At 39.0% G+C, this 27,867-nt stretch overlaps 2 protein-coding genes across 3 annotated transcripts; one reads left to right on the forward strand and one right to left on the reverse strand.

Annotated features, from left to right (window-relative positions):
- Nucleotides 1-499: 499 nt before the first annotated feature.
- On the forward strand, nucleotides 500-15,273 carry zgc:112980 (uncharacterized protein LOC503706 homolog). 2 transcript variants are annotated; one of them, XM_042423614.1, is made up of 22 exons: nucleotides 500-607; nucleotides 1,826-1,964; nucleotides 2,425-2,533; nucleotides 2,636-2,729; nucleotides 2,950-3,100; nucleotides 3,245-3,356; nucleotides 5,632-5,757; nucleotides 5,852-5,914; nucleotides 6,017-6,139; nucleotides 6,246-6,401; nucleotides 7,133-7,186; nucleotides 7,931-8,157; nucleotides 8,253-8,332; nucleotides 9,268-9,357; nucleotides 9,462-9,539; nucleotides 9,644-9,748; nucleotides 10,457-10,562; nucleotides 12,806-12,878; nucleotides 13,063-13,070; nucleotides 13,156-13,216; nucleotides 14,594-14,644; nucleotides 14,752-15,273. In XM_042423614.1, exons 2-22 carry the CDS (start codon nucleotides 1,835-1,837, stop codon nucleotides 14,753-14,755), a joined length of 2,001 nt encoding a protein of 666 aa, XP_042279548.1. In that variant the 5' UTR covers nucleotides 500-607; nucleotides 1,826-1,834; the 3' UTR covers nucleotides 14,756-15,273. The 2 variants fall into 2 exon arrangements, with proteins under 2 accessions (XP_042279548.1, XP_042279556.1); XM_042423622.1 differs by lacking the exons at nucleotides 13,063-13,070; nucleotides 14,752-15,273.
- smcr8b (Smith-Magenis syndrome chromosome region, candidate 8b) lies at nucleotides 15,131-27,867 on the reverse strand. Its single transcript, XM_042423576.1, has 6 exons — nucleotides 27,067-27,867; nucleotides 23,142-23,554; nucleotides 21,280-22,040; nucleotides 19,917-20,402; nucleotides 17,651-18,134; nucleotides 15,131-17,302 (listed from the first exon to the last, which is right to left on the reverse strand). The coding sequence occupies exons 1-6, from the start codon at nucleotides 27,247-27,249 to the stop codon at nucleotides 16,855-16,857; spliced, it is 2,775 nt and encodes a 924-aa protein (XP_042279510.1). The 5' UTR covers nucleotides 27,250-27,867; the 3' UTR covers nucleotides 15,131-16,854.

Below are 27,867 nucleotides of genomic sequence, written 5' to 3' on the forward strand. Positions count from 1 at the left end.
AAGCTATTTTACTTCAAGAGAATGGCTATAGTGCAACAATAAGGACACCAAGCTACCAAGAAAAAGAAGCAACGGAAATTTGCATTTAATAAGATAAAACTTTATTGATCCCTTGAGGAAAAAATTGCATGTTACAGCAGTGCAGGAAACAATGAAATAGATAATAACTAGGAGTAATAAATTCAAACAAAATAAGTCATGTAAATGGAATTCAATCTATAAACATTATGAACAATACTGTGACTATATACATGACCTGACTTGTGGATGTAAAAATAAAAAAGTTGTGCAAAATATGTGCAGAAGTAGCATAATGGTTCTAGTGAGTGTAGTTGTAGTTATATAAATGTTATATTATATCAAAATATAAATGAAATATGCAGTAGTGATATCTACACAGGCCAGCTATACTAAATACAAAAGCAGTTTTTCTGTACTTCTCCACACTCCGGTCCAGTAGGCGGTGGTAAGACATAAATACGGTGATTACAACCGCCAATAAAACCCACGAAGAAGAAGAAGGAACAGGAAACGTCATGTTTGTTAAGATTTGAGGACACCGGGCGCGAAAAACATCGTATTTATTTTGTGTAAAAGGACAACAAAGGTAAGAAAACTTGTCGCTCACAAAACTAAAACAACCATTAAACATACTTGTTATCTGTTTACGTTACTATACTTTGTAGTAAAAACGTAAAGCGAGAATACTTTTTACTGTTGACACATTTGGCGACTGTTAAAAGGAAGTTAGCTAGTTTCTTAAAAAATAGGGGAAAAAATGAGTGCGGTTTGGTAAGAGCCCCGAAGGAAAGTTAACGCAGCAATGTCTCAACAAAGTTATCTGTCCTGTATATTTTATTGACTGTTACACCTCAGACTATTTGACCTGAAAAAGAAATTCAGCTGTAAACATGTTTATCACTACTTCATTTTGATGGATACTGGCAAAAAATGGTGTCCCCGTAGTATTTATAGTATTTAGACAGTGTCACAAGTTTTTAATAGCTATTTCAGTTACTAAATAGAGAAATACTGCCAGCTATACACTAAAGCAGTGGTTCCCAACCTTTTTGGTCTGTGATCCTTTAAAATAAAGCAAAGTCTACCTGGGACCCCTCCTTACATGTCGCATTGTCTACCAGTTAAGTTGCGGATTATTGTCTTGATTCACTGGTTAATCATTTTGTCTGTAAAATGTCAGAAAATAGGAAAAAAAAACAAATACCCGTTAAAGCCCCCAACAGTCCAAGGTTACATCTCCAAATGTCTTGTTTTGTCTGACTAACAGTCCAAAACTCAAAGATATTCAGATTCTCATCAAAGAAAAGCAATAAATCATCATATTTGCGAAGCTGAAAAAAACTTATTTTTTACATTTTTGCTTAAAAATGACTTAAACCACTATTCAATTATCAGAATAGTTGCTCATTAATCTTCCTGTCAATTGATTAATCGACTAACCTCACAGCTTAGAGGCTTGAGGATGTAAAATGCAGAAATCCATAAGAAATAAAATTAGAAAAAAAAATAAAATAATAAAAATAAAAGGAAAGCTTGGGATAAAGAATCACAATTTTGTATCCAAAGTATGTTTTGGTTTTTTTTCTCTGTATCCTAACCTGTCCTATCATTTGGCAACGACCCCTTATGGGGGTCCCGACCCCCAGGTTGGGAACCACTGCACTAAAGCTTGTGCGAGCTGAGCAAGAAAACAAACCAGACAAACCTGTAATCTTCAGCTGAGGCACAAAACATTGCTGGTGATGTTTTTTAGTCTACCGGTGTGAGTTGTTAATTGTCTTTTCTTTCCTTTTTTTTGTGCCAGACATTTCTGATGTGCACAGCGGCGGACAATAGAGAAATAATCATCCTCAGTGATGATGATGATGAAGACTCTGACCATGACATATCATGCAGTGACCCCTCGGTTCTCATCGTGGAGGTGGAGGATGTGAAGAAGAGCGGTAACACCTGTATTTATTTAATACACCAGCCTTTGTATGTAGGTAGATTGGAAGTTATAAATAATAATAATAACTTTATATTGCACCTTCAAAAACAGAGTTTATAAACTGCTTTGACAGACAAAACAACAGCAGGATAATCAGAAAGCAGCATAATAACAGAAAAAGAAAAGGAGACACTGATTCTGTTAGCTTTATCTACTCAAGCAGGTCGTTCCAAAGCCGAGGGGCTCTTATGGCAAAAGCACCGTCAACCCACCTGAGGATCTAAGACTGCGAACTGGCTCGTATGGGGTCAATATATCTGTTATGTAGCTTGGAGCCAGACCCAAACGTGCTTTAAAAATGATCAGTAAAGTCTTAGAAACGAACAGGAGCCAATGGAGAGAAGGATTAGGGTGATGTGATGTTGTTACAGTAATAAATAATGACCAAATGCTCTTCTTCCTCTGTGTTTCAGACTGTGTGTTACCTCCCAGCGCGTTGGATGAAGACCTGGTCGTCACCTTCTCCCGTCGTGCTGAGGTGCTGCCTCACGCACGCTACGACTGTCCCATACATCCTTTCACGTGAGTTAACTGCCATGCACACTTGAACTACTGAACAGTTCGCCTTTTACCTCCCGAAACCAGCTTCATATAATCACACTACTTCTCTCCTGTGCTACTCAGGGCTACAGACAATGAGGTCAACGCTCCTGTGGCTGGAAATCAGCTCATTTGTGACCAGTGCTTCTGTTACATCTGTGACAAACTGGCGTCATCGGTATGTTGTTGATGTCGGAGTGTTTATAAAGAGTATCACTTGCTTACAGCTGATGAGCTGTGGGCCAAATGATAAATATCCAACTTACTTTTGTACTTTTTGTGATGAAAGTAATTAATTACAGCTGCAATGTAATTAATCACTGTTAATTACTCTTTTTCACACTGGTGTCCTCTGTGTGTGTGCGTGTGTGTGTGCGTGTGTGTGTGTGTGTGTTCAGTGTGTAATGTGGTGTCACAGTGGTGTGTGTCACTGCAACAGCCACAAAAGGAGCAACTTCTGGAACGACCTCAGAAACAGTACGCTGCTGGGAGCTCTGAAGACTTTTAACCTCACTCTGTCTGAAATAGACGCTCACCTCCGACGTGCAGGTACTCGCCCTCACACACAAACATGTACACATAGAGAGCACATTCACACTTATAATAACAAACACTGAACCGGTTGTTGTGTGACTGTAAGTTCATTACAGTCCTGTCTTTTCACTGTCTTGGATTTGTCCTCCTCTTGTCCAGAGACAATGCTGCAGAGCTTCAAAAGAGAGCTCTCTGTGCAGTTTTCTTCCTTCATGAAGGGAAAGACGTTAGAGGAATACGGTCTTTTGAACCATCAAGGCCTGATCCACGAGTGAGTGAAAACTACTGTCCACCCTCAGATCCTCAGACACCATTAACATATCAGAAATCCAGTTTTAAAAAAAGTAGAGATGCACTGATTGCAATTTTCTTTGCCTGACCTGCCGATTCTGATTTTCTTTCTTTACAAGAACAATAATTGATAGCATACACAAACATTTTTGTAACTTTTCTTTAATGAAATATTGAAATTCAATTGTATGTTCATTAACTATTTAAATAACTTACATTTTTCTTCTTGAAATTAGGCTTGTTCACCATGGTGATGGTTTTTTAAGTGTCTGATTTAGTTAATCGTTCCTCCACGACTTGTTCTGGATTTAAATGTATTACAAATTGCGAACTATGTGTCTTCTTCACTCACGCTGAAGAACTTCCACACAATCGACATGTGTGTGTGGCTGTACTGTCTGAGCCGCAGCTGCCGCTCTGTGCGTGATATGAAACATATTGCAGCTATGTGCGGAAAATATGATCTGCAAAAAATCGGATATATGAGACTGATCAGGGCCGGTCACCGGTCATGGCTGATTAGCTGAAAAGTGGCCAATATCGAGCAGTGGCCAAATGATCGGTGCATCTCCAGACAAAAGTCATCAAGTTATTCATCCTCATCAATTAATGTCTGTTTCAAACTGAAGGGTCACCAAAGAGAAGAGAGAAATCTAATAATTATTTGACACCTAATCTTTTAAAAGTTTGTCACTTATGTTCAGTATGTGCCTTTTGAGAGGAGTCTACAGGCAGACTCTAAAGTGTTACACTTGCTGTGTCATCATTAATTCAAACTGCTGTCTGATGCAGTAAATAAAATAAATATAGGTATTGTTTGATTGCTATGTATTTGCTATAAATCCAGATGTTTGCTCCTGGAATGACGGCTGTCAAAAACGCCCAATGTGCTCTGTTAGAATACTTTACCCCGCTGAGAAAAACAGTGGTTCAGTAGTTTCAGTTAATTGTGTGACAGTGAGCATCAGTGAAAGACGGGAGCAGAGTGTCTGTTTTGGTGACTGTGTGCAGGTGTGCTGCACCACTAAAGAGCTGCTGCTGGTTAAAAAAAACTTCAGTGTTTTGTTAACATTGGGGTTGAAGAGAATCTGTCTAGACAGTCCGGCAACAATCCACTCTGACATCCTCTCGATAGAAAATACGATACTATACAAATTATTATAGGAAACTATAACTAATAACTAAAATGTCCTATAAAAATATTATAGGACATTTTCTTAATGTAGACGCGTTCAGCTGTAAAACTTATCTAAGTTGTCTCATTAATTTTAATGCAGGCCAAAAGTGAGCATTTTAAGTTGTGCAATGAAGGAGAAAATTGGTCAAATAGAACTTAATTATTAATATATAATAAATATTGAATCATGAAAAATGGTCAGAACTGCCATAAATTAAAATCTGACACTGATAATACTTTGACAGTAGTACAGAAATTATAGTGAATATGATCGAAACCAGTAGAAGACATAACAGGCACTTGTGTTAATGTAAAGGTGATAATTGAGGATGTTGATGACATGACACAGACCAGATGTTGAGTAAAACTGAATAAAGTTAAATTTAGAATAATAAAATACACACACACACACACAACATACACTATGTGGACACCAAAACATCTAAAACCATGTGACATAGCAGCCTGGACTCTAGTGGGAAGGCGTTCCACAATATTTGGAAACCTGCGGTGATTTACTCCCATCCAGTCACAAGAACATTAGTGCGATCGACCACTGATCTCAGGTGATAAGACCCGGCTTTATGTTAATCCCTAAAGTGTTGGATGGGGGTTGATATCAGGACTCTGTGCAGGTCAGTCAAGTTCTTCTACACCAGTCTGTGAAAACCGTTTCTTCATGGAACTCGCTTTGTGCACCGAGGAAAACACAGTTTGTTGACACAAAGTTAGAAGCACACGATTGTATAATATATCACTGAATGCTGCATTACGACTTCCCTTCATTGGAATTAAGGGACTTATCCCAAACCATGAATAATAGCCCTAGAATAAAAGTGTACAAAAGTATGTGGACATACTTTTGGCCAAACTGTAGTAATATTTTAAGTCGGAGAATAGCTGACAGACAAACCTCATCATCTTTACAGCTGCTATTGAAAAAATGATACCAACAAATAAGAAGGGAAAAGGATCATTCCCAGTGACATTTTACCGTTCTGTCCCAACAGGCAGTGAAATGATTAACACACAAAGTGCAATTTTTGACCTTTTTTTTTAATTGTATTTTTTCCTGCAGTTACACGCCTGTGTATGAGAGCGTGTCATCGTTCCTGAACAAAGCAGATGAACAAGACGGCAGAGCTGCAGCCATCATGAGACTGGGAGCCGCTGAGGACTTTATCCGACATTTCCATGTCACAGGGTAAACACACACACACACACTAGATGAATGGTTTTCTCCACAGTTTTGAATTGTCTGTGTAGTAATTTTCATTCGTTAATATGATTCTCCGCAGGACTTTCATCCTGCAGTCTCCCATGTCTAATGCTGCTGAGGCCAAAGTGGTGTTAATGCACAGGTAAAACACACTCACACAAAACCTCGTCTTGTGTCTATAAACCATTTACTTTGATGTTTTCCCATCTTGCATTTGTGTTTGTGTTTGTGTTTTTTTTCCCAGGGTAGTAGCATCAGTGCAGAGACAGATGGTAATGGCTGATTTTACCTCACAGTTCATCCACAAACTGCAGGATTTTTACAAAAGATTCAATTTCCCCCCTGAGCTGAGGAGCATGAGGAACAGGTGAGTGTGTTTAAAATATTCCTGTGAGACTTGTGTGTGTGTGTGTTTCCTGTTTATCTCCGAGCCTTTTCATGTGTTATCATAACTTCATGTTTGTGTGCTCCAGCCTGTGTGTGCGTCCCTGGGATGACGTCCTGCTGGTGTCTGTAATGAAGGGGCAGAATGTGTCGGGTGTCCGCAAAGACAAAGGCAAGAAGGACGTCCTGATTGAACAGATCTCTGTAGTTTTACTGAGGACAGAACTTCTACAGCATCAGCACAGGTACAGAATAGATACACCACACACACACAAACCTTCTCCAGCTAGATTTCTCCTGGAGAGAGCCGGTTTCTTGGCTGTGTTTATATTTAACCAGGTTTATAATCACCCTCTGACATGTGAGCATGTGCATGACCAAGACTTCAGACAGGGAAAGTATCTGCTGTGACAACAGAGCAGCAGGATGAAATGAAAAATCATTACACCACATTACAAACCATGCACTCTCAGAGCATGTAAGTCAAATGCTCTGTCACACACACACACACACAAACAAATAATTGTGAACCAGCTTGTATCACTAAAATACACTTTAAGAAGTTAGCCATGGTTGCTAAATGACATTACTGACCTGCTGTGCCAGTAATCTCTGTGCCTCTAAACGCCGATTTCCTGCGTAACCTGACTTCTCAGAGCAACGTGGTTTCTTGTGTCCATGACTCTTTCACACATGTACTGTACACTTGTGATAATCGAATAATTGTTTAAGGAGTTGTTTAAGCGAAAATTGTACAAATTAATCAGTTCCAGCTACCCCTGGTTTACTCTTCTATGATAATAAACCAGTTGTGTTTGGATTTTGGACTGTTAGTTGGACAAATCAAAACATTTGAAAATTAACCACTTGCTCTGGGAATATTTTTTTCACAATTCACTGATACTTTACAGAGCGCACAAAGCCTAGACATTTACAACTGCTAATAAAACCAAACCTGGCTTTGTCATGTCTGCAGGTACAGAGAGTTGTGCCGCTACCTACGAGTTGTCCAGACTGATGAACCCAAACTGTGAGTATGTTTGTGATCAAATAACGACAAATTCTTTTCATTTTTTTTCCTCTTGAATGAAGTATAAGCGTGTTTAATTTCACTTTTTCTTTGACAAAGATGGTCTCTTAAGTGTGAGTTAGCATGGAGAGAAAACTGAGATTTCAGAGTTATTGTTCCCAAAGCCAGACAGTTACTGCACTATTAATCTAGTGACTGTGGTTGCTGATGCAGTGTGGAACATCTACTTTATTTCAATTTTGTGGGCTTGATGATAAATCATGTTGACACAGAGTACATTCCTTCTGCAGTTTAATGATAAAATTGTAAATCTTTGCCTATAAATGGAATAGATTGATGACACTGCTGAGGAAGATATTTTATAATTATTCCCTCAAACAGAGGAGGAAAAATTATAAGATTTTCCTATGTTGCAGTTTCCATCATTAAAATCACTTCCTCTATCCAGTAATGTTTTTTTGGATCCTTTAACCATTTTTAGTAACATTTTTGGATGATTAATTTGAGTTTTGTTTAGTAAATTTATTGTGTTACAAGAAATCTGACAATATTCCAAAAACTGAACATGTGCTGCTAAAACATTATTCTGAAATTTACATGAATATTTAAATACGGAAACAAAGTACATGAAGGTTCAGGCCTCATGTTAAAAATGAAAGATCAAATCAAATTAAAATCTTGTGGATATTTATATATTTAAATGTTTTTTTTTTGACTTGATGCATTTGATTTTGTTTTTGGTAGCTTGCAGCAGGTACAAGACCTCATCCCTTTCTTCATGTGCATGGACGGGGACTTTACATCGGCTGTGCAGAGTTCGCTCTCATCGGTGAACAGCCCCGCCTCCCGCTTCACTCCAAGCCTCTTCTTCCTTTACCTCCGCATCTTTGAAACAGCAACTGCACCAAATCTGACGGTCAGTCAGCCCGCACAGCTCTGCAGTTCTGACGCAGAATGGAAGCCAATTAAAGGTCAGACAGGGATATATTATAACATCACCATTTTCACTTACAATCCTCATGAAAAGGATTTCCTTGTAAGAAGTTTAACCCTCCCTCCTTTGTAGATGCTGCACCACTGAAGCCTGCTGAGCTGGTCAAGTTTGCTCTCAGCGTTCAGAGATGCTGCTCAGCTGTTTACACAGATGTAAGTCATCTTATCGGACGAGACCTGGAGAGATTTGTGCTTTTGTCATCTGTATAACTACTGTACTCTACTGTAAATGTAACGGCTATCTCTGTGGTCTTACTCAGTTTTAAAGGAGAAGTTGTGTTGTAAAACAATAGTCAAGTGCCCAAAGGAACATTGACACATGATTTATTGCTTTAATCATACTGACCATTTAGAAATCCCTTCATAATACACTTACAATGAAAGTGACGAGGGACGAAATCCACGTTGGGCTTTTAGGAAAGTGTGATGGGCAATTTTTTTTACATGTCAACCGATTAATCCATTAATCAATAATTTGATTAATTCAGTTTATTTGATAATGTAACGAGTCTAAAGCCATGCTAGCAGCTCTGTGAGACTGTACTCAAGCTAACATGCTCACAATGACAATGCTACATGCAGGTATAAAGTTTACTGCTCACCATCTTAGTTTAGTGTGTTAGCATGCTAACATTTATACACTTAATTTATAACATTTCATAAACCAAAGTATTGGACAATTTTGACATTTTTATACTGAAAACCTTTAAAATGACACATTGATGGAGCTGAAAGGCAGCGGCCTGGCCATCAGGACCAGTTTGGGCTTCATGGTTTTGCTCAAGGCTTTGCCTACATTTAGTTTTATGCTGATTTATACGATAATCTGATATGTGCTCGGACCTGCACGTCTTTGAGAAGCAGCCTCTAGTTTGTGTCTTATGAATAGTTTAAACATTGTTTATGAAATGTGTGATATAGATAAAGTTTGCCTCGCGTGTCAGAAAGTAAAATACCTGCACGTTTCTATCTTGTTCCCAATTTATTCTACATGATCGACCACAAATGATGCTCCTCCTGCATAGAATTTATTGATGTATATGTGTGTGTGCTTCATGATGATGTGACTGTACATCTTCCTCATGCAGTCTCAGTGTTGGACCCTTTTACTCACAATCGTTAACACACCTTGTGATTCACTCAACGGTCTACCAGCACCCACCCCGGAGTTTCTAAACGTATGTTTTTCTTGTTCGTTGACTCCCCTGTTCTTTTGATAATTCTCCATTTTATTAATCATTTTGTTTCAGTTGTTCTCAACTGTTTTCTCTCTGTCCTTCAGGAAGCGAAGGATGTTGTAAATTCGATTCTGCTCGACCAGTCCTGCTCCAACATACAGATCCCACGATTCTTCCAGATGGTACGAATGTTTAGATGAACACGAGCACTCAAACTCATCAATGTTACGACTGGGTAGGGTAAATGTTAAACTGTTGGTATGTGTGTGTGTTGTTGTGTTTACAGGTGTACCCAGATCATGCCTTGTTGCTGTTGGTAACAGGGGCTTTAGGTCTGAGAATCCTTCATGCTGCTCTGAATCCAGCACTCCCTCTGCTCAACACTTTTAAGGTAAATGTTAGATGTCACATTTCTGTCTGTGCACATTTAATCCAAACAGCTACGTTCCCTGACTCTCACACTGTTTTTTGTCTTTAGAGTTGGAACAGTTAGTCAATTAATCGATTAGTCGATGCAACTGTTTTGATAATCCATCAATCATTTCAGTCATTTTTCAAGCAAAAAGGCAAAATATATGTTGGTTCCAGCTTCTGAGATGTGAGGATTTTCTGCATGTTATCATAGTAAATGAAACATTTTGTGGTTTGGGACTGTTGGTTGGATAAAACAAGTATTTTAAAGACATCACTTTGTACTCTTGTAATCTGTGATGTGAGGTGGAGGTCACTACTTTGTCACATTTCAAAGACTGAACAATTAATACAGAAAATGATCAGCAGATTAATTGGTAATGAACATAAAACACAGAAGGATGTTATTAATAGAATATATCACTACTATATGCAGTGATAATTTGATAACCAGATTAAGGTGAAACTCAAAACATTAAAGTTACATTACCCAGCTGACATAGTCGCTAATAAATTGCACTGTTACAATCTGCTTATAAGTGATTGAAATAATGCAGCGGTAAAACGTATCTTGAACATCAGCCTGCAGTGAGTGGATGGATGGTTATACGTAAACGAGGTGCCTTTGTCACTCCATCTAGTTATCTTTAGGACAGCTCATCATCCGAATGATCTTTCTGTCTTGCAGGAGAACACGTGGGCTCTCAGGTGGTTGTGGGACAATCTGTCCTCCAGCACAGACCGCTGCAGTAGCTTCTTACAGGAGATCAAACAGGAGATGGAAAACACAACAGGTGTGTGGACGTCTTCACTTTGTTCTTAGGTCCGCTTTTCTTTTTTCTTTTTTTTTTAAAGAGAATTGGATCAATTCACTAAACTCAAATTTGCTCCAAGTGCTGAAACCTCAAAAATAGGTTCAGTTCAACAGAACAACAGTTCTCCAATTACATTGATTTGTCAATGATTTATTTAATGCACTCTGGATGACTAAGTGAAGGTGCTGACCATGAACATCCTCGGTTCACATCAGGCTGTGGAAATGATTGCATATCCTTCCCTACCTATCCCTCTCCTCATTTGCTGTCATCTCTATGCTGTATATATTCATTTTGGGGGCATTTAATGTCTTTATCATATAAAATAATGATAAAATGAATTTCAAGTCACCTGCAACCTTTGGTGACTCCGAGTGGTAACATGTAGGAACTGCATTTACATGCAACCCCACAAGTTCACAGCACAGCCGACATCACTGCTCCCTAAAGGCCTCAGTATGCTTCAAACAAAGTGCCTATCTCATTGTCTAAGTGTGATTTCAGACAGAAGGCAAAGCAAATTTTTGCCTTGTGTCATTTGTGTGAAATTTGATTGCTGTGTTATTTGTACAGTCTGTGTTTATTTGGTTTATGCTGTAGCTGTAAGCTCCATAGCGTAGTGCAGACTGACCGTGTGTGTGGGAGTATTTGTGTTTAAACTCCAGTTCTTTCTTTTTCAACGTTTATGAAGCAGCGGCCTGTTTCACCAAATTTGGAACATTTATGAAACGGGACAGTTTGATAGAATATTTGCAATCTGTATCTAAGCAGCGCTCGCAAATCCCCGTCATGAAACAGGCTCCAGATACATAAAACCCCACCATTAGTTTCTTGCCCACGTTGAAATGTTTTCAATTTGCACAGACCATAGACTGTATAAAAATAATGGGTGTAGCCACCCGTTATGAAGCCTCGAGTGTGGCATTTTGACCATCGCCATCTTGGTTTTTTTTTTGTTTGTTTTTTTTTTAGCCAGAAGTGATGAGAAGTGAACATATTTGGATGAGAGCATGGGGCCGGGCAGGAGCTCCTCAGGGTCCAAATACAGCACATCATGCACCTCCGTGGTAGCGTCTTGTCAATCACAAGGTAGCCCCGCCCTAAAGCATACGCTGCTTTATCGTCTATTTTACTCTAAATGGGACTATAATTTACAAAACGAACATCATGCTGTATTGAAGAAGACTTGAAACTAGTGATTGAGACCATAAACTCATTAGGAAAGCGTTTACTGAGGTAATAAATCAAATGAGAAGTAGGGTCATTTTCTCATAGACTTCTATAGAAACGGATTTCTTTTTGGAGCCAGTGGAGACGCCCCCTGATGACCATTAAAGAAAATGCAGGTTTAAGACACTTGCGTGTCTTCTCACAAGTCGCACAATCCCAAGTTAAGCTGCAGCTAATCGTGTCTTCCCATCAACTCTGTGTGCAATTTCGTTGCCTCTCACTCTGCTTTTTGTTGACACTGGAAGTGAAAGTGTGGCTTTATCTCACAATTTCTGTAACTTTCCGAAACCAATATTCCGATTACTGATATTTCGAGCAGTAGTTGGCCAGGTGTGAAAGTAAGCAGTATTTTCTCAAAATATCTTTTGTTTTCATTCACACTTCTGCTTCTGTCAGTTTCTGTGCCAAATGCGACTATATCGATGCCTTCAAGGGGAGACTGCCTGAAAGCGCGCGCTGTTCCACCTCGTGTCTCGCCTCTCTGGCTGCAGGCTTTTCGCTCCACTTTCGTCTGTGGCTGTTTGGAGCAGAAATAATCACTTTTTTTTTTTTTCAGACGACACATCATTTGAAGCATATTGAGAGGAAAAACACGTTGAATACATTTCTTAGCATAAGATTATTCACACAGCCTTTAGGCAAGTGTGTTAAAACCTGCATTTTTTTTCCTTTTTTTTTTTTTTTTTTTTATTGCCTCATCTTACTACCGTTTTAAGGATGCATTTACCACGACTAACTTCCTGCCTTCTGCAGTCAGCAGAGATGTGTATCACGTTGCCTCTCTGCTCCTGGTGTAAACGATGGAGCACGAGATAAAAACACACAACGACACGCTCATCTAAATATTTCTCTTCAGTGCTACTAGTGGTCAAAAACTCTTGAGGGTGTTTGTAAGTGAAGATGAAAGAACAGCTGTGTGCAAAAAAACAGCTGCCATGTGGTACGACGTAACCGCGTAACATTGGTTGTCTTTGTTTCTCTGTCACACTCAGATGAGGAGAATTTGTTACCCTTTCTTCAATCCATCATACCCACTCTGTCTTCTTCAGCAAAAGACTGGGACCAGTAAGTCATATTTAATTTCTAACTTTTTGGAACAAAAGCTCTGCAGCCTCTCGAGGTATTAAAGACCTGCTGCAGCGTTTCGATTTTCCTTTTTTTTTTATAGTGGATTTTAAAAGGTAGTAAGACAGAATCTGATCTGTTGCCTTTTTTCCATGTGCTTCCCTGATGACGTGGTGGTGATCAGCACCTACTGTAAGTTGTTCTGTCATATGTGGTGATATTTGCTTTGCAGTCTGAGGTGTTGATTTAACCCTCCGTGTCTCTCCTCCTCCTGCAGGCAGCCCAGCAGCCATTAAACTCCGCTCCTCCCTACTGAAGGCCCCATCACAGTGTCAGCTGTAAGTCACACAACTCTCATCTTTCCAGCAGTTCCTTCCTTTTCAATTCACTTTTAAAGGAAAAGTCTATTTCTTAATTGTGGTGGGTAATAAATATTTACTTTGAAAGCAAACTGTAAATTAACAACATGTGGAGTTTTCATCCACAAAAACATTTTGTGTGTATCCTTCAGACTAGACTAATGTGTTGAATTCCTCATAAAGCAGCTGTAAAGCAGATTTATTTATTCATTTTAAAACAGCATTGTTTACGTCGAATAAGTCGTCCTCCTGTCTTTTGCGAGTGCATTGCTAGATTTCTTGGCCCATTAGCGCCATCAGCTGTCTAACAGCGGGATAGCATGAAACCGGCGGAAGTTGTGTGTCAGTGTTTTCCTCCTTCAAATTCAGGTTTCCATCTTGTTTCGGGTGCTGTTTTTTTTTAGCGCCCCCCCCCCCCCCCCCCCCATCTGCGGTTCAGGTTAGGTTATGGTTTGGCATAGCTGAGATTACTGGTTGAGTTTAGGATAAGGTAAGAGGAAACTCATAACGATGCACTGATGACTCTCTTTCTCTCCTTATAACAATTCTGAAACCTAAACTCATGATATCGGGTGATGTGGAGGAGAGCCAGACTGACAAATTGGTCGCATATATTGGCCGTTTATGTCAGGTGATAAATGACAAAAAAAATTGAAGTACAGAAATGCCGCAGATATGTCATGAAACAGTGTCACTATTATCTATTTTGTCTACCAGAGACAAGTCATAAGTTTATTTTCCAACTGTTGAAACATCCTGACTGCTACGTTTCTGGGTCTAAATTGTTAAAAAAAAAAAAAAAAAAAAAAATTTAAGGGAGCCTTATCAAAAATGTTTATTTATGTTATGAGTTGTCAAGAAAATTAATATCAACTGATAGATCATTATTTCTTCTTCTTCTTCTTCTTCTTCTTCTTCTTCTTCTTCTAATTATCGATATTGGCCTCATAAATCCTGTAGCTGTCGGACTAAAATATGGAGTACTGATTTTTTTTTTTTTTTTTTTTTTTTAATGTATTTTCAATTTCCAACCTGTGTTCTTCACTATGTGGAAATGATGAAGATCATTCTTTAATGTGTAAGATAACACAAAGCTGGAACCAATGTGTTTTTAGTCTACAACATTTAATTATATTGATCTAGAAGGTTTATAAAACCACATTATTACAAAGACTAAGACTAAGAAATTTATTTTACATGGCGTCTACCTGATATGTTAATAAGGACCCTCTCGGTGTGAGTATGATCCATCATATTAGATCAGTGCACAAATGTGAGGAGTTGTTTGGCTTCTTAACTCAATAAGTTATTTTCTGTCTGTATTATGTGTCATAATATTATTTTATCTCTCCTCAGGGCTGATGCTGTCACATTATTAGCTCCATTTGCACCTAAAATTGCAAAATTGTAAGTGTAATAAGTCGAATTTGTATTATAAGTGGTCCAAATGAATTTATCAAAGAAGTGCTTCTAACATCAAATAATTGTTGTTTTTTGTCATTGTGTGTTTATAGCTGAGCCTCTTCCTGCAGACCTGTGAAAGTCCTGAAACACTGAAGTGGCAGCAGGACGGCTCTGCTCACCTGGCAGAGTATTTAGAGTACGAACTGTCTGTCGTCCTGCTCATAACTACAGTTCAGTTCCTTCATACCCCCCCTCAGTCCAGCGGAGCGTTGATGAATGTGTGTGGAGCTGAAACATAAATAACTTCATACAGACGTCAGGATAGACCTGCACAGACCGAGTCGTCTGTATGATGCAGAGACTTTAAACACGTGTGTTATTTTGCAGCATTTAATAACATGATACAGACACTTTATGTTGCTTCATTCTTAAATTGTCAGTGTTTCTTCCGTATGCTAATGAGCCAAACTGAATAATAGTTTAATTCTGTGAGAGATTTTTTTTTTTTTTTTTTTTTTTTCCATCGAATGGTGTTTTTGTACTTTTTGATATTCATTGTCATCATAAATGTTCATAAGAGGCAATGATGTAATGTTGATTAATAAACGGGAACATTGACTGGTTTAATGAAATCATAGAAAAGGAAAATAACGTGTTGGTTGCTCAAAACTGCTTAAAAATGAGTCCAAGTGAAACATATATAATTTTTAATTTTAAAAATAATTATACACACACTAAAATTGGCTCATATTTGCATACACATTAAAATCCAGTGTTAAACAAAAGGAAGGTGTTGCTCTGTCATCAGCTCAGCTGCAGTTTAGAGTTTAAGCAAAGTTGTTGTCGTTAAATGCACCTGGACGGTTCAACTAAAACCTGTTTTTAGTTTAACTGAGGTTTAAAGCCACTGTGTGGTTTAACTGTCTGCTCATATAACTCTGTAGCTTGTTATGAACATAAGTTGAACCAAATGTAATGATGTGTAAATTAATTTAAAATTTCTGCCTCAATTCTTCTTATAAAAGATTATTTTTCTGCAAACTGAAGTTGACAATTACAGTAACTTCTAACTGATGTACAAACTGTGTTTGACTGTTTGACAATCTGATAACACAGGCTTCGATATTTTATACATATAAATGCTAAAATAATTTATTCACATTCAATAACACATTTTGATTTTACTTAGAAATTAGATTAAACTGGAAAATCTATTTTAAAAACTGAAATGAATGTTCAGGTTCCCCATTTGCTGAAAGAAATGAGAAAAATGTTTTGTTTTGGTTGGACCATGAGGTCATTTTATGGTACATTTGGTTTAGCGGCACTTCAAGAAATAGTTTAACGTTTTTCAGAAATTAACTTAATAGTTTTCTTGCTGAGATGTCATCATGTCTATATAATAAAGATAAAAGGAAGTGAATTTCCCAAAATGTTGAAGGATTTCTTTATGATGAAGCTGTTTGTTTTATTAACAGAGGACTCATGTTGAATCTTGCAGCTGCATGTTACTGCAAACAGTTCAATTGAACCCATTAAAAAATGAAGTCAAGCCGGTTAAATGTTGTTTAAACAGACAATATAACAAACTACATAAAACCCTGATTTGATTGAAGCTCAGGATCTTTGTTCCGTGACTGATTGATCACCTTGTTTCTGTCTGTCTTTATACTGTCAGCTGTCCAAAAACATGCCAAATAAGTTATTTTTTATTATTTATTAAAAAGTTGGATGACAGAGCAACAGACCCAACAAAGATTTTTAAAAAAAGGAACACTCCATTTAGTTGTGAACTACTAAGATCCACAAAACCCACAATACCACGTCGTCTGAACAGTAACTTGTGTTCACAAGTGGCTCAAATATCTTAATTTACACAAAATTCATGTGTAATTCAGTGATAATCCTACATTTTAAAAACACTCCAATAAAAAGTCCAATACTTGAAGTATTGGACTTCAGTATTATACTTCAGGTGTATCAGACTACCTGCATGTAAGTCTTTGGTGCTTGTGAGGCACTAGTGCACTAATGTCCAGTGATACACGACCAGGCTTCATGCATAAACACTAACAGGTAACACAGCAGATTAAAAACATGATTCTTGTGTCTTCATATGTTCAAAGTTGCAGGTGACAGTAAAACAGAGACCAGTGCGGACCATCTTAATGTCGGCCTCTTGTTTTTGTTCTTCCAGTGTCTTAATGAGCGCTCTATGTTGCGGCTGTATTTCTATGGAGTGTCATCGAGCTGTAATAGAATCTTAAAACTGGTGGGCCACATCCTGCGTGACGCTGTTTGACGAGGTCAGACAGGAAACGCATCACTCTCAAATCGCTCTCACTGCTGCAGAATCCTCGCGATAACAGGAAGTCGTCTCCTCGTGCAACGTTATTCCCATCAGCAGTGTCAGGACGGTGGAAAGAAGGATTAAACGTGTGGAGCAGAGCCTGATTGGCCAGCGCTGTCAGGCAGCTCTCCAGGTGCAGCAGGTATGTGATCCCCCGGCTGATGCTGGTGTGAGGATCCGCCAGTCTGCTGATGAGAGAGCCGGAGTATGACGGACAGCGCAGCGTCTTCTGGTCCAGGTCCAGCAGGGCCAAATAACGACTGTAGCGAGTCAGAGAGTGAAGCACGCTGGACGAAGAACTGGAGGGTGATCTGAGCAAAAAGAAGAAACTTAATTTATTTAATGTTACTGTTTTCTCACAACATAAATTAGAATGTCAGATAAATGCAGGTCATGAGAACGATGAGGTGAAGTTTTAGGGCAAAGAAGGCAAGAGGTCAACTTTGTGCCTCAGGGCAACTTGACCTCAACGGTGCATCAGATTAAGACGTATCATGTGAATGAAGTTCAACTGAAATCACATTTAATAGGGGAAGGGGAGGGGAACGGGAGGCGCATTCAGTTGGTTGCAATCTGCAACCTCACCACTAGATGCCACTAAATCTTACACGCCGCGCCTTTAAGACTTGCAGGTAATCAGCGGTTGTGTTCTGGTATACCTGTGTATGCCGATCAGTCTCCAGGTGAGCAGGTCGGTCAGTTGAAGGGGCGTGGTCAAACTCGGCATCACAGCACTCCCATCAGCAACAGGAGCAGGCAGGAAGAGACTAAGGGCGTCCACCTGCTTCCTCACCAAAACCTCGTCTCCTCCGATGACAACCAGCGGCCGGCCGCTCAGTAGACAGAACACGGCATGCTGGGAGAATGAGTTCTGTTTCAGGAACCTGAGGGCTCTGAGTCCAGCCTTCCTTCTCCTCCTCTTCTCTGAGCGGGTGCTGCCGTGGACGTTCTGGGTGGGAGAGAGGAGGTCTGAGGAGCCGGTGAAGCTGGTGCAGTCAGATGCTTCGTCGACACTAAGAAGCCTGAGGGGAGCGCAGGGAGGAGACCATCGTTCAACCTCGGGCAGGGCAACAGGTGGGGCAAAGTTCACCTGGAGGTCAGGCACAGTTTGATGAACTTCAGGCGACTCCGCTGCTTCCACGACTGTTATTAAAGATGAAAAGAAAATTTAACTTTAGGGAAGGTGTTATGAACATCTCAAAGCGAGCAAAAGAGCAGGAACACAAAGGCCATACCTCAAAAACAATACATCAAAAATATCATAAATATCAAAACATATATATATATATATATATATAAATATATATGATATATATATATAAACATAACATCAGATTCATCATCACATATCAGAATTAAAATCAGATATATTCAAAAATATATTGTAGTAAGCTAGAAAAAAGGAACTTTAAATTCTTGTACATCCTTCTTTAAAATGTTAACTAGATCGAGTAAAATTAAGGAAACTGACAGTTAAATTTACAAATTATAATATATTCAAATGTGTGTGTAAGGATCTAGAAATTTAAAAATATTATATTATGTTTATAAAAAAATGGTCAGCCTGTTGATGTGCAGGATGTATAAACATGTCAGGGGTGAAGACTACAAGTTTGAAAATGTTAAAAATCCAGGGGTGTGAAGGTGATCAGACGTCTGTAGCCCACTTAAGGCCACATTAGCCACTACTAGCAAAACAACCCAAACCTGTACAGTCGAGTGAATCGAGTAGAGTTGATTGTGGGTAATGTAGGAAAATGGGGAGTACTAGTTTAATTGTATTATTGTAGAAAGGCATTAATTGGGGAGGACTCATCACCTTAAAACTCCTTCAGATGTTTTTTAAACTACATATTGTAGTTTAGAAATCAAGACTCAGCAGCTAAACAGCATACTTCTCCTCTCCGTTATTTTTAAAGCCTGATTTTAGCAGATTGTTTCTCACGTCTTTTTTCCCACTTTGGACCCCAGTAACGAGCTGGTTTTGTAAGCTGCCACTCAAAGTTTGGAGTTTGGAGCTGAGGACTGCAGAGTTTTCACCCCTCACAGCTCCCCGCTGCTGTTCTGTGTGAACTTCCACCTATTTATCTCTGGCTGTGTGAACTGGCCATCAGACAGTTAATTGGAGGATGCAATATTAGTTATCTGAAGCCCAATTAGGATTTATTTCTCAAAGAAAGGTTGGATGATTTTAATATCGCTTGTGATAATAAGTGATTTTAGTCTGTATGTAAGTATATATATATATATGTGTGTGTATTAGTTACAGTCCCAAATACCAAAACCAGACAACTTGTATTATAAAATGTATCTCTGACAGTTTAAAGTGCACCATCAATGTTCCTGTGAAACCTGATCTATAAATGAGCCTTCGACTGTAATCTGTCAGGTATTATAATAACATCTAGTGAGTGTATTTCCTGAGGAAGAAGAGCAAATCTGCACTAAAACTGACAAAACAGCTTTTTGTTCTCTGTTTTGACCCTCATTAATCAGTGTTTTCACTAGGTCAGATAATTTAGTCTCTTCTTTTTTTTTCTTCTAAATTTTAATTTACTTATATTTCTACTCATAATACATGAATACATACACATTATATATATATTTTATATATGTCACATCCCCTTTTTTCTGCAATTGCGCATGTTGATCTACATGCAAGCATCCAATGTTTGTTTGTTCTGTGTTTATTTCTTTGCTCATAAAAATTAATAAAAGAGATCTGTAAAAAAAACCAATATTTTTCCACATCATCAGATTTTCAAAGACAATGTAAGTGTGGATTTTTAGTATGAAAACCATCTACAGTGTGGATGTACGTTGTTTTCACACAGCGTTTTCTAAATTAGCCAAACACGTGTTGATAAAGCGTTGAATCCTGTTTAAATAAGGTTTTTAAAACTGATATTGCTGTAGATGTTTTACCCTGCAGCGTCGTTGAAATACTCTCTGGACTGTCATCTTCATGGACGTGATTCCTCTTCAAACACTCAGTGACCGGCTCCTCTTTGATCGTGACCTCACTAGTGACATTTATTTGCTTTATAGACTCTTCTCTGTCATCTCGACCTTCACCTTCCTGGACAGAAAGCTCACTTTCATTTTCTAGAACAGTTTCATCCAATGACTCCTCCTCTCGGATCGTCTCTTCCACTCTGTGGACGTCATCACATTTACACTCTGTCAGTATCTCCTCCTCCTCATCCTCCTGCAGGCCGTTACTCAGAGGTTGGTGCTCTGCTTCCTCCTCTGTGATGGCAGTGAGGTCGTCAGGAAAGATGGACTCGGTTGTACTCAGGACCTCGATGCTGTCCTCGCTGTTGGCCCGTCTGGCGTACGCTCGAACTCGCTTGCCGCCTGCCTCCACTCCTGCACGCCTGAGAGAGGTGTCCAACATCCCCATGTGTATTTCTGTGGAAGTGAGAAAACTGTCAGCTGGTCCAGTTGTATGAGACGCATGTTTGAGTGTTTGATTTTTCCCATTAACCACTTTATTATTAATTCTATTCAATGAAAACGTCTTCAAATTATTTGTTTTGTCAAGCGAAAATAAAATCAAAAGATTTATGAAATTTACAATGATATAAAATAAAGAAAAGCAGCATTTGAGAAGATGGAACCAGTGATTGTTTTTGCTTTCAAACAACTGAAACGATTCATCAGTGATCAAAATAGCTGTTGATTATTTTTCTCTCGATCAACTAAATGATTAACTGACTAAATGTTTCAAGCTAAAATAAGCAAATGAAAAGCTTTTGAGGTTTAAGCTTAAACACTGACATTACAAGCTATAAATGTTAATTTTGCTCTTTGTTAATCTACAATCATTAGCTGTGTTTAAAAGTGACCGAAGATGCTGTCAGGACTGCAACTAACTAATATTTCCATTAATAATTAATATTATTCTTTCTGTTAATCACTTGCTTGCTCTGTGAAATGTCAGATAATGGCGAAAAACACAGCACCATTTTCTGACATTTTATAGACCAAAGAATTTATTGATTAATTGAGAAAACAATTGACAGATAATCAATAATGAAAATAATCGTTAGTTGCAGCCCTAGTTAATCTTCAAATCAGGATGAGTCGGCTATGAGATATTCAATTTACAATGATATAAAACAGAAAAAAGCAGCAAATGTTCACATTTGAGAAGCTGGAAGGAGAGATTGGCTTTTTTCTCTGTAAATGTCTTAAATTAATTAATAAATTATAAAAATTGTTGTTGAATCTTCCGCTGATCAATGAATTGACTAACTGTTTCAGTGCTGCTGTCAGTGGGACGAACCTCTGCTGTCAGATCCAATGATGTCATGCTGCGTCCGATAAGACTTCTCCGTTCCCAGCACTTCAATGCTGTCGCTGCTGCTCACACTTCCTGTCATCTCCATGGCAACGTCATGGTCAGGGCTCACTGTCCCACTTTCTCCTGCCACCAGTTTGATTGGGATCTCCTCCACACAGGAGCAGAAAGACTCTAGGCTCAGTGGTTCAGCGTTCAACGGCTCGCCGCCGCTCTTACTCCCTGTCGCCCTCTGTGTCTCTGCCTCAGTGCTTTCCCTCTCCTCCTCCTCACCATCCTCTGGGGTCCAAAGCTCAAACAGGAAGTTGGTGAGCGTGAGCCTCCTGGACAGCGAGCGTGTGACACGAGCAGTGCGCAGTGCGCTCCTGTCGCCACGCAGGCGGCGCTCTGTGTCAGCAAGCTGCTCCTTCATCAGGGACAGGAAGTAAGAGTTGCAAAGCTCCTGCAGCTGCTTCAGACGGTGCTCGGACCTGCAGGAGGGGGAGCTGGAGAGGGAGGTGGGAGGACATGGCTCAGGAGGCAGTAACGCAGTCGGATCGGTGAGCGAGTCGGCAGGGTCGTAGGGCAGGAAGTCGGGCTGTTTGAGCTTCCTGTTTGGGTAGGAAGTGACCTGGCGGAGGAGGTCTCTGTGGTTTAAGATGGAACGCTCGACAGCTTCGAGCTCTTCGGTTTTCTCGCCCGATTCTGCAAACCTGTTCACCTTCTGAGGAAGCTCCGTCTCCTGTTGCAGCGTCAGCCGTGTGTACCTGGAGGTCAGAGAGACATATTTAGTCAGGAGACTTGAAGAGTAACTTAACACCAGGCTGGTTTAAAGTTTCAAGTCTGTTGCACCTGTAACCACACCCAACAGTGATGTCATGGTGTCCTGGGGTACACCATGACATCACTGCAGCCACTGGAGGTCAGTGAGGACAAGACTTAAGGGAGTGTTAAGTTAAGGCCCATTCATTCTTTGATGAAGCAGCTGTCCGCAGACAGCTGCTTCTTGTCTGCAAGACCACAGCTGTGATCTGGCAAACGGTTCCACAGAGGTCAGCAGACAAAGACGCGTTCCACATGTAGTAAACAGGGTTGCAGTGTGATAACTTTCCAGAGTTGTAAAATCCAGTCTGTGAGTATTACAACCCGCTGTGCAGTGTTTTTCTGATCAGCCTTTAAATTTACTCATGATCCAGTAAATCCAGTTACTCCAACCGGACTTACTAGATCATATTTCATTGTCACTTTAACCAACACTTTAAACAAGTGGAATACAGATCATACATACAGTAGATGAGACAGACATTCCTGCTTGCTTTTCACGCATAAACTATGAATTGGACTTTACTCTTTAAGCTCAAATGATACTTTTCCATATTGCTGAAACAGACCAAAGTTCACGACTATACGCTCCGTTTACACATGTGGGGAGATGACGTCTACCTACACAGACAGCCAGTGTCGTCAAAACTGAATTGCATGAGTGTTTGCATTTGCTTTGTTGCTTTGGAGTATTTCAGGTCCTTTACTTCCATGAGATCAGTGCTGAAAAGATTTGTAGATTAACTGATTAGTAGATTGACAGAAATATTGCTGAAATATTTCCTGGTTCCAACTTCTCAAATGTAAAAACTGTCTGTTTCTGATTTATATCACTGTAAGCTTTATATCTTTCAGTGATATGAAATGATTAGATGATTGATATTAAGCTTACTGTGTTTTAGACTGTTGTATATAATAGTTGCCAATTAATTTTCTGTCTTATCGATTAATCGAAAATTACAAATACGTGTGATATGTGGTGGGAGATATCATCCACCCTTTGAACATGTTTATCATTATGATTTCAGACGACATCCTGATCTTACTCGAGCTCTTGTAGTTTTCTCTGCAGCTCCATAGAAAACGCTTGTCTGTTTCCCGTCTTGAGGCTCTCGGACGCCTGAGAGAAGCCCGTCGACAGTTCAGAGAAGTTCTCCATCAGCTTCGCCTGGTCCGAGCACACGTAGGCCATACAGAAAGGACGCACCATGCCCCGAGCCTCCAGGTCGTACAGGGTCACGTGGTGAACGTAGGCAAACGCGTCCTCCGCCGAATCCCCCAGGATCACTTTGGAGTCCTCGCTGAAGTTGAGGCGGGGGCCGGGGGATGTAGGAGGGGCGGGGCCGGGGCCTGACGCCTGGTAGTCCACTGACATGATACGAACAGAGAAGTGGTTGAGGTCAAACGAGCCGATGACTCGGGGGTCGTCTGGTATCGTCAGAACAGGCTTCGGTCCCACCTGGAAACACACAGAAGAGTTTTTTAGAGACCAAATACAATATAAAGAAATATAATTTATTATTTTACCAGAACAGAAGTATAATATACAGTCTTCACTGAATTATGGAGATATTCTGTATAGAGCAGAAATGATTAGTAGAATAATCAATCAGTCAATCAACAGAAAATTATTTCCGCAACTATTTTGATAATCAATTAATCGACATTCTTTAGGCAAAAATGCCAAATATTCTGTCGTTCCAGCTCCTAAATTATGAGGATTTTCTGCTTTTCCTCATTTTGTTTGATAGTAAACGTGATATATTTGGGTTTTGGATAAAATAAGCAATATGAAGAAGTCACCATGGAAATTGTGATGAGCATTTTCATTATTTTCCACTATAAATTTAATGGGCCAAACAATTAATTTAATGATTGAGAAAATAATTGTCAGATTAATCAAAAATGAAAATTATTGTTAGTTGCAGCTTTAATCATGTACGCGACATGCTGCTGCCATCTTTAAACTACTGGACGCCATTTTATACCAGTTCATTACTCAAGGAAGCTATCGCACCGACTACATGACGAGGTCAAACCTGAAACCAGTAATTAATTAGTTGATTGACACAGAACTGCTACTAATGATTCATTTCATTATCTGTTAATCTGCCGATTCTTTTCTTGTTTAATATTTTGGTCTGTGAAATGTAAAAAAATAGTGAAAAAATGCCATTTACTATTTCTCAGAGCCTACAGAGACGCCTTTGATCTGCTTGTTTAGTCCAACAGTTCAGAATCTAAAGATGTTCAACTGACTTTTGTGTGTTGAAAGAAAAACAGCAAATTATCACATTTCAGAAACTGGAACTAGAGAATATTTTGTACTTTTGCTTGAAAAATGACTGAAACAATTAATCAATTATCAAAATAGTTGCCAATAAATTTTCTGTCGACCGACTAATCAATGAATCAACTAATCATCGCAGCTCTAGATTCATAGAAAATGTACTGTGAATTATTCTGATCAGTGATTGTTTGAGTTATTTATTAAGCACAAATGTAAAACATTTGCTGGTTCCAGTTTCTTAACTGTGAGAATTTGCTGCTTTTCTCTGTTTTATATCATTGCTGCCAAAAAAAAAAAAAAATGCAATTTGGGAGCTTGTGATGGACATGTTTCATTATTTTCTGACATTGTTACATCTAAACAATTAACTGACTAATTGAAATTAATGAAAAAATATTTGACAGACTAATCAATAATCAGTGTGTTTTTTTCATGTAAGTTGTTGTGCTTGTATATATGAGCAGAGAAAGAACGGTCTAAGTTTTCAGTTGTAGTTCAGTTTAGATCTGCAACGATTAGTCAACTATTTTAATAAGTGATTTATTGCTCATTCCAGCTTCTCAAATATGAATATTTTCTGGTTTCTTTAGTCGTCTTTGACAGTAAACTGAATATCTTTGGGTTGTGGACTGTTGATTGGGACAAAACAAGAGATTTGAGAACCATTTTGGGAAACAGTGATCGTCATTTTTCACCATTTTCTGACATTTTATGGACCAAACAACTAATTGTATATTCAAGAAAATATTCAACAGATTAATCGATAATGAAATTAAGTGTTAGTTGCAGCCCTAATTCAGTTTATAGTTAAATTTTAGTTATGTTTTAATTATTATAGTCATGTTTTTATTATTCTCTTTTGGAAGTTGGATGTCATCACTCATCTAGAAGACATCCACATCCTGTCAAACTGGTAGTTTCATTTTGTTTAAGTTGTTCAGATATTTATCATGTTTTGTCAGATTTTAAGTGAATGATCATGACACCAGATCACAAGACACATTCACTTTAAAAGTTCCTCATACCAACTGAAAGCCTCCACCACTCTGCACCTTCCTCATTTCTCTGACAAGACTTTGACATTTTACTTGCTGACATTTTTAATAATATTTGAGATTATTTATAAGTCTTTCTGGGTGTGTGTGTGTGTGTTGTGGTTGTTTTGTGTGACTTGACACCTCGTGTTGTAATCTCATTTATATGTAACTTGTTCCCCGGGTTTCTCTTGCACAAGAGATCTTAATCACAGTGAGACTTCCTGAATAAATGAACTTCAACCAGCTATCAGTTGCAATAGTATGGCGGTATATAAAACACTGAGCTGCAACATCAATTTTGTCAAGAAAAGGCAGCAACATAAGAATATTCATGTATCCAAAAAACAAAAAATGAAAGATTAGGAATCAAATAATCACATTTTCCTTGGATTTTATGCACTTTCTGAAAATTGAAAAACTTAAACTCACATTTATGAATATTGTTTGCCCTGAAATAATTCAGCAATTTATCATTATTATGTCTATTTATTAAATCCTGGAGGTTTAAACTGCAGAACTCTGACAAAGCACATCTTTATTCTACTACATATTATGGTATTTAATAATTATTCTTAAAATATTGTGCCAAATTTTTTACTTTCCTCTCATTTTTATTATACTATTCTATACATATATTAGTTTTTTACAATTGGTTGCATGCATCTTCAAAACTCTTCACACAGTCAACAACTGTAACAACATTTGCATTTCTTTAGATACAAAAAGCCTTCTGTGGCTACATCCTTCAAATTTCTTGAATACTCTCCCTGAACATGTATCTATATAGACAGCAATTTTTCCAAATCATAACCACATTGAAATACATCAGTATTGTTGTGTAGTTGTTGTGTTATTGTGTCTGCTGGAAGGATTTGCTTTTGTGTGTAAAATGAGCTGCTGTGTTGGTAAAGTTGACAGTGTGAAGAGTTTTGAAGATAAGATAGTATTGCACCGTGCATGTAATCAATCGTAAAAATGTATATAAAACACATTCATGTACACTGGTTAAGTGTATTTTCCTAAATACTGACAAATGGATGGATGGAAATTGATGGTTTTTTTCTACCTACTCTCCTCTATTTGTATCTGTGTGACATATTAATTTAATTTTGGATGTATGGCTCAGTTCTCCTAATTCTGTCATTTCATTTTCTCAGTTTTTTATCATTTAAGTATCTTCATTTAGTCTGATTCTTGTGATGTTGTAATTTTGCCTCCCTGAGGGCAGGGCTGGGCGATATGGACAAAATCAAATATCACAATATTTTCAACCGATTACCTCGATATCAATATTGAGACAATATTATAGGGACGACTATTGATGTGTATAAAACATATTTACACAGTGAGATTTTTGATAAATAATCATCAGTAATGTGGATATAAAGACTAAGTGGGTACAGCTAGAACAGTCTGGTAAGTTTAGGAAATTACATCAGTTTACTGTAATGCAGCCTTCAGACGATAGTCTCATATCACAATATCACTATAATATCAATATATTGTTCAGCCCTACCTGGGGGTCAATAAAGTGTCATCTTATGTCCACTTTTTTCCTCCTTAATAACACCTACCTTTACAATATAATACTCTAAAAACAGACACAAAGCAGTTTTATTTAATCCAAATTAAACACAGACGCACCTGTTCTGAGAACTCAGCCACCAGTATGAAGTCTCTGTGAAACTGTGCTGCGGAGGTCCAGGGGTTGGATGGAGGTAACAGGGGCACAGAGAGATCTTCAGGTAGACCCTGCGCCTCCTGACCCTCCTCCTCTCCAAACCCCTCCGCCGCGGTGAAGGCCAGCAGGTCCGGTGACCCGATCATCTTCCAGACCGAGAGGGGATCAACCCATGGAGGAGCTCCGCGGCCGCCTCAGGTGCCGCCCGGCCTGTAAGTCAGCTGTTCAGGCGGGGGCGCCAACGACAACAACAACAACAACAACCGGAGAGTTAAAAAAAACTTGTTGCGCAGTTGATTCCAGTCATGAAGCGACGGACACTGAAGCTGCACACTAATAAAAAAGAAAGGAAGACCCTGCCCGACTTGTTTCAACAACGACGGTCACGTAAACATGCAGCGTTTTTCAGGAACAAACTTAACGGAGAAGCGAAAGTTCCCTGCGGGCGCGGCAGCAGTCACACGATAAAGCCAAACTTTGTCCAGGGATATGTGTTCCTCTTTTTTCGTAATCAACAAGCTATCTTACAGCGTTAAAACTTGTCCCCCTCTGTGTTGGGTATCTGACCGGCAAGCCGAGCCCTCTGCACCCATATTTAGCCATGTGACTGTCAGACACCGGGTCGGGGACGCGCCGCTGCCGCTCGCTGCTATTGCGAAAGCGGCGGCGCTTCACGGAGACGCAGACTGGAGTCAAGTTAGACACAATCATTGAGACTTCCGGTCATTTCAGACACAATTAAATTAAATATTCACAGAGTGACC

The sequence above is a fragment of the Thunnus maccoyii genome, chromosome 2 (assembly GCF_910596095.1).
Source record: "Thunnus maccoyii chromosome 2, fThuMac1.1, whole genome shotgun sequence".
NCBI lineage: Eukaryota > Metazoa > Chordata > Actinopteri > Scombriformes > Scombridae > Thunnus > Thunnus maccoyii.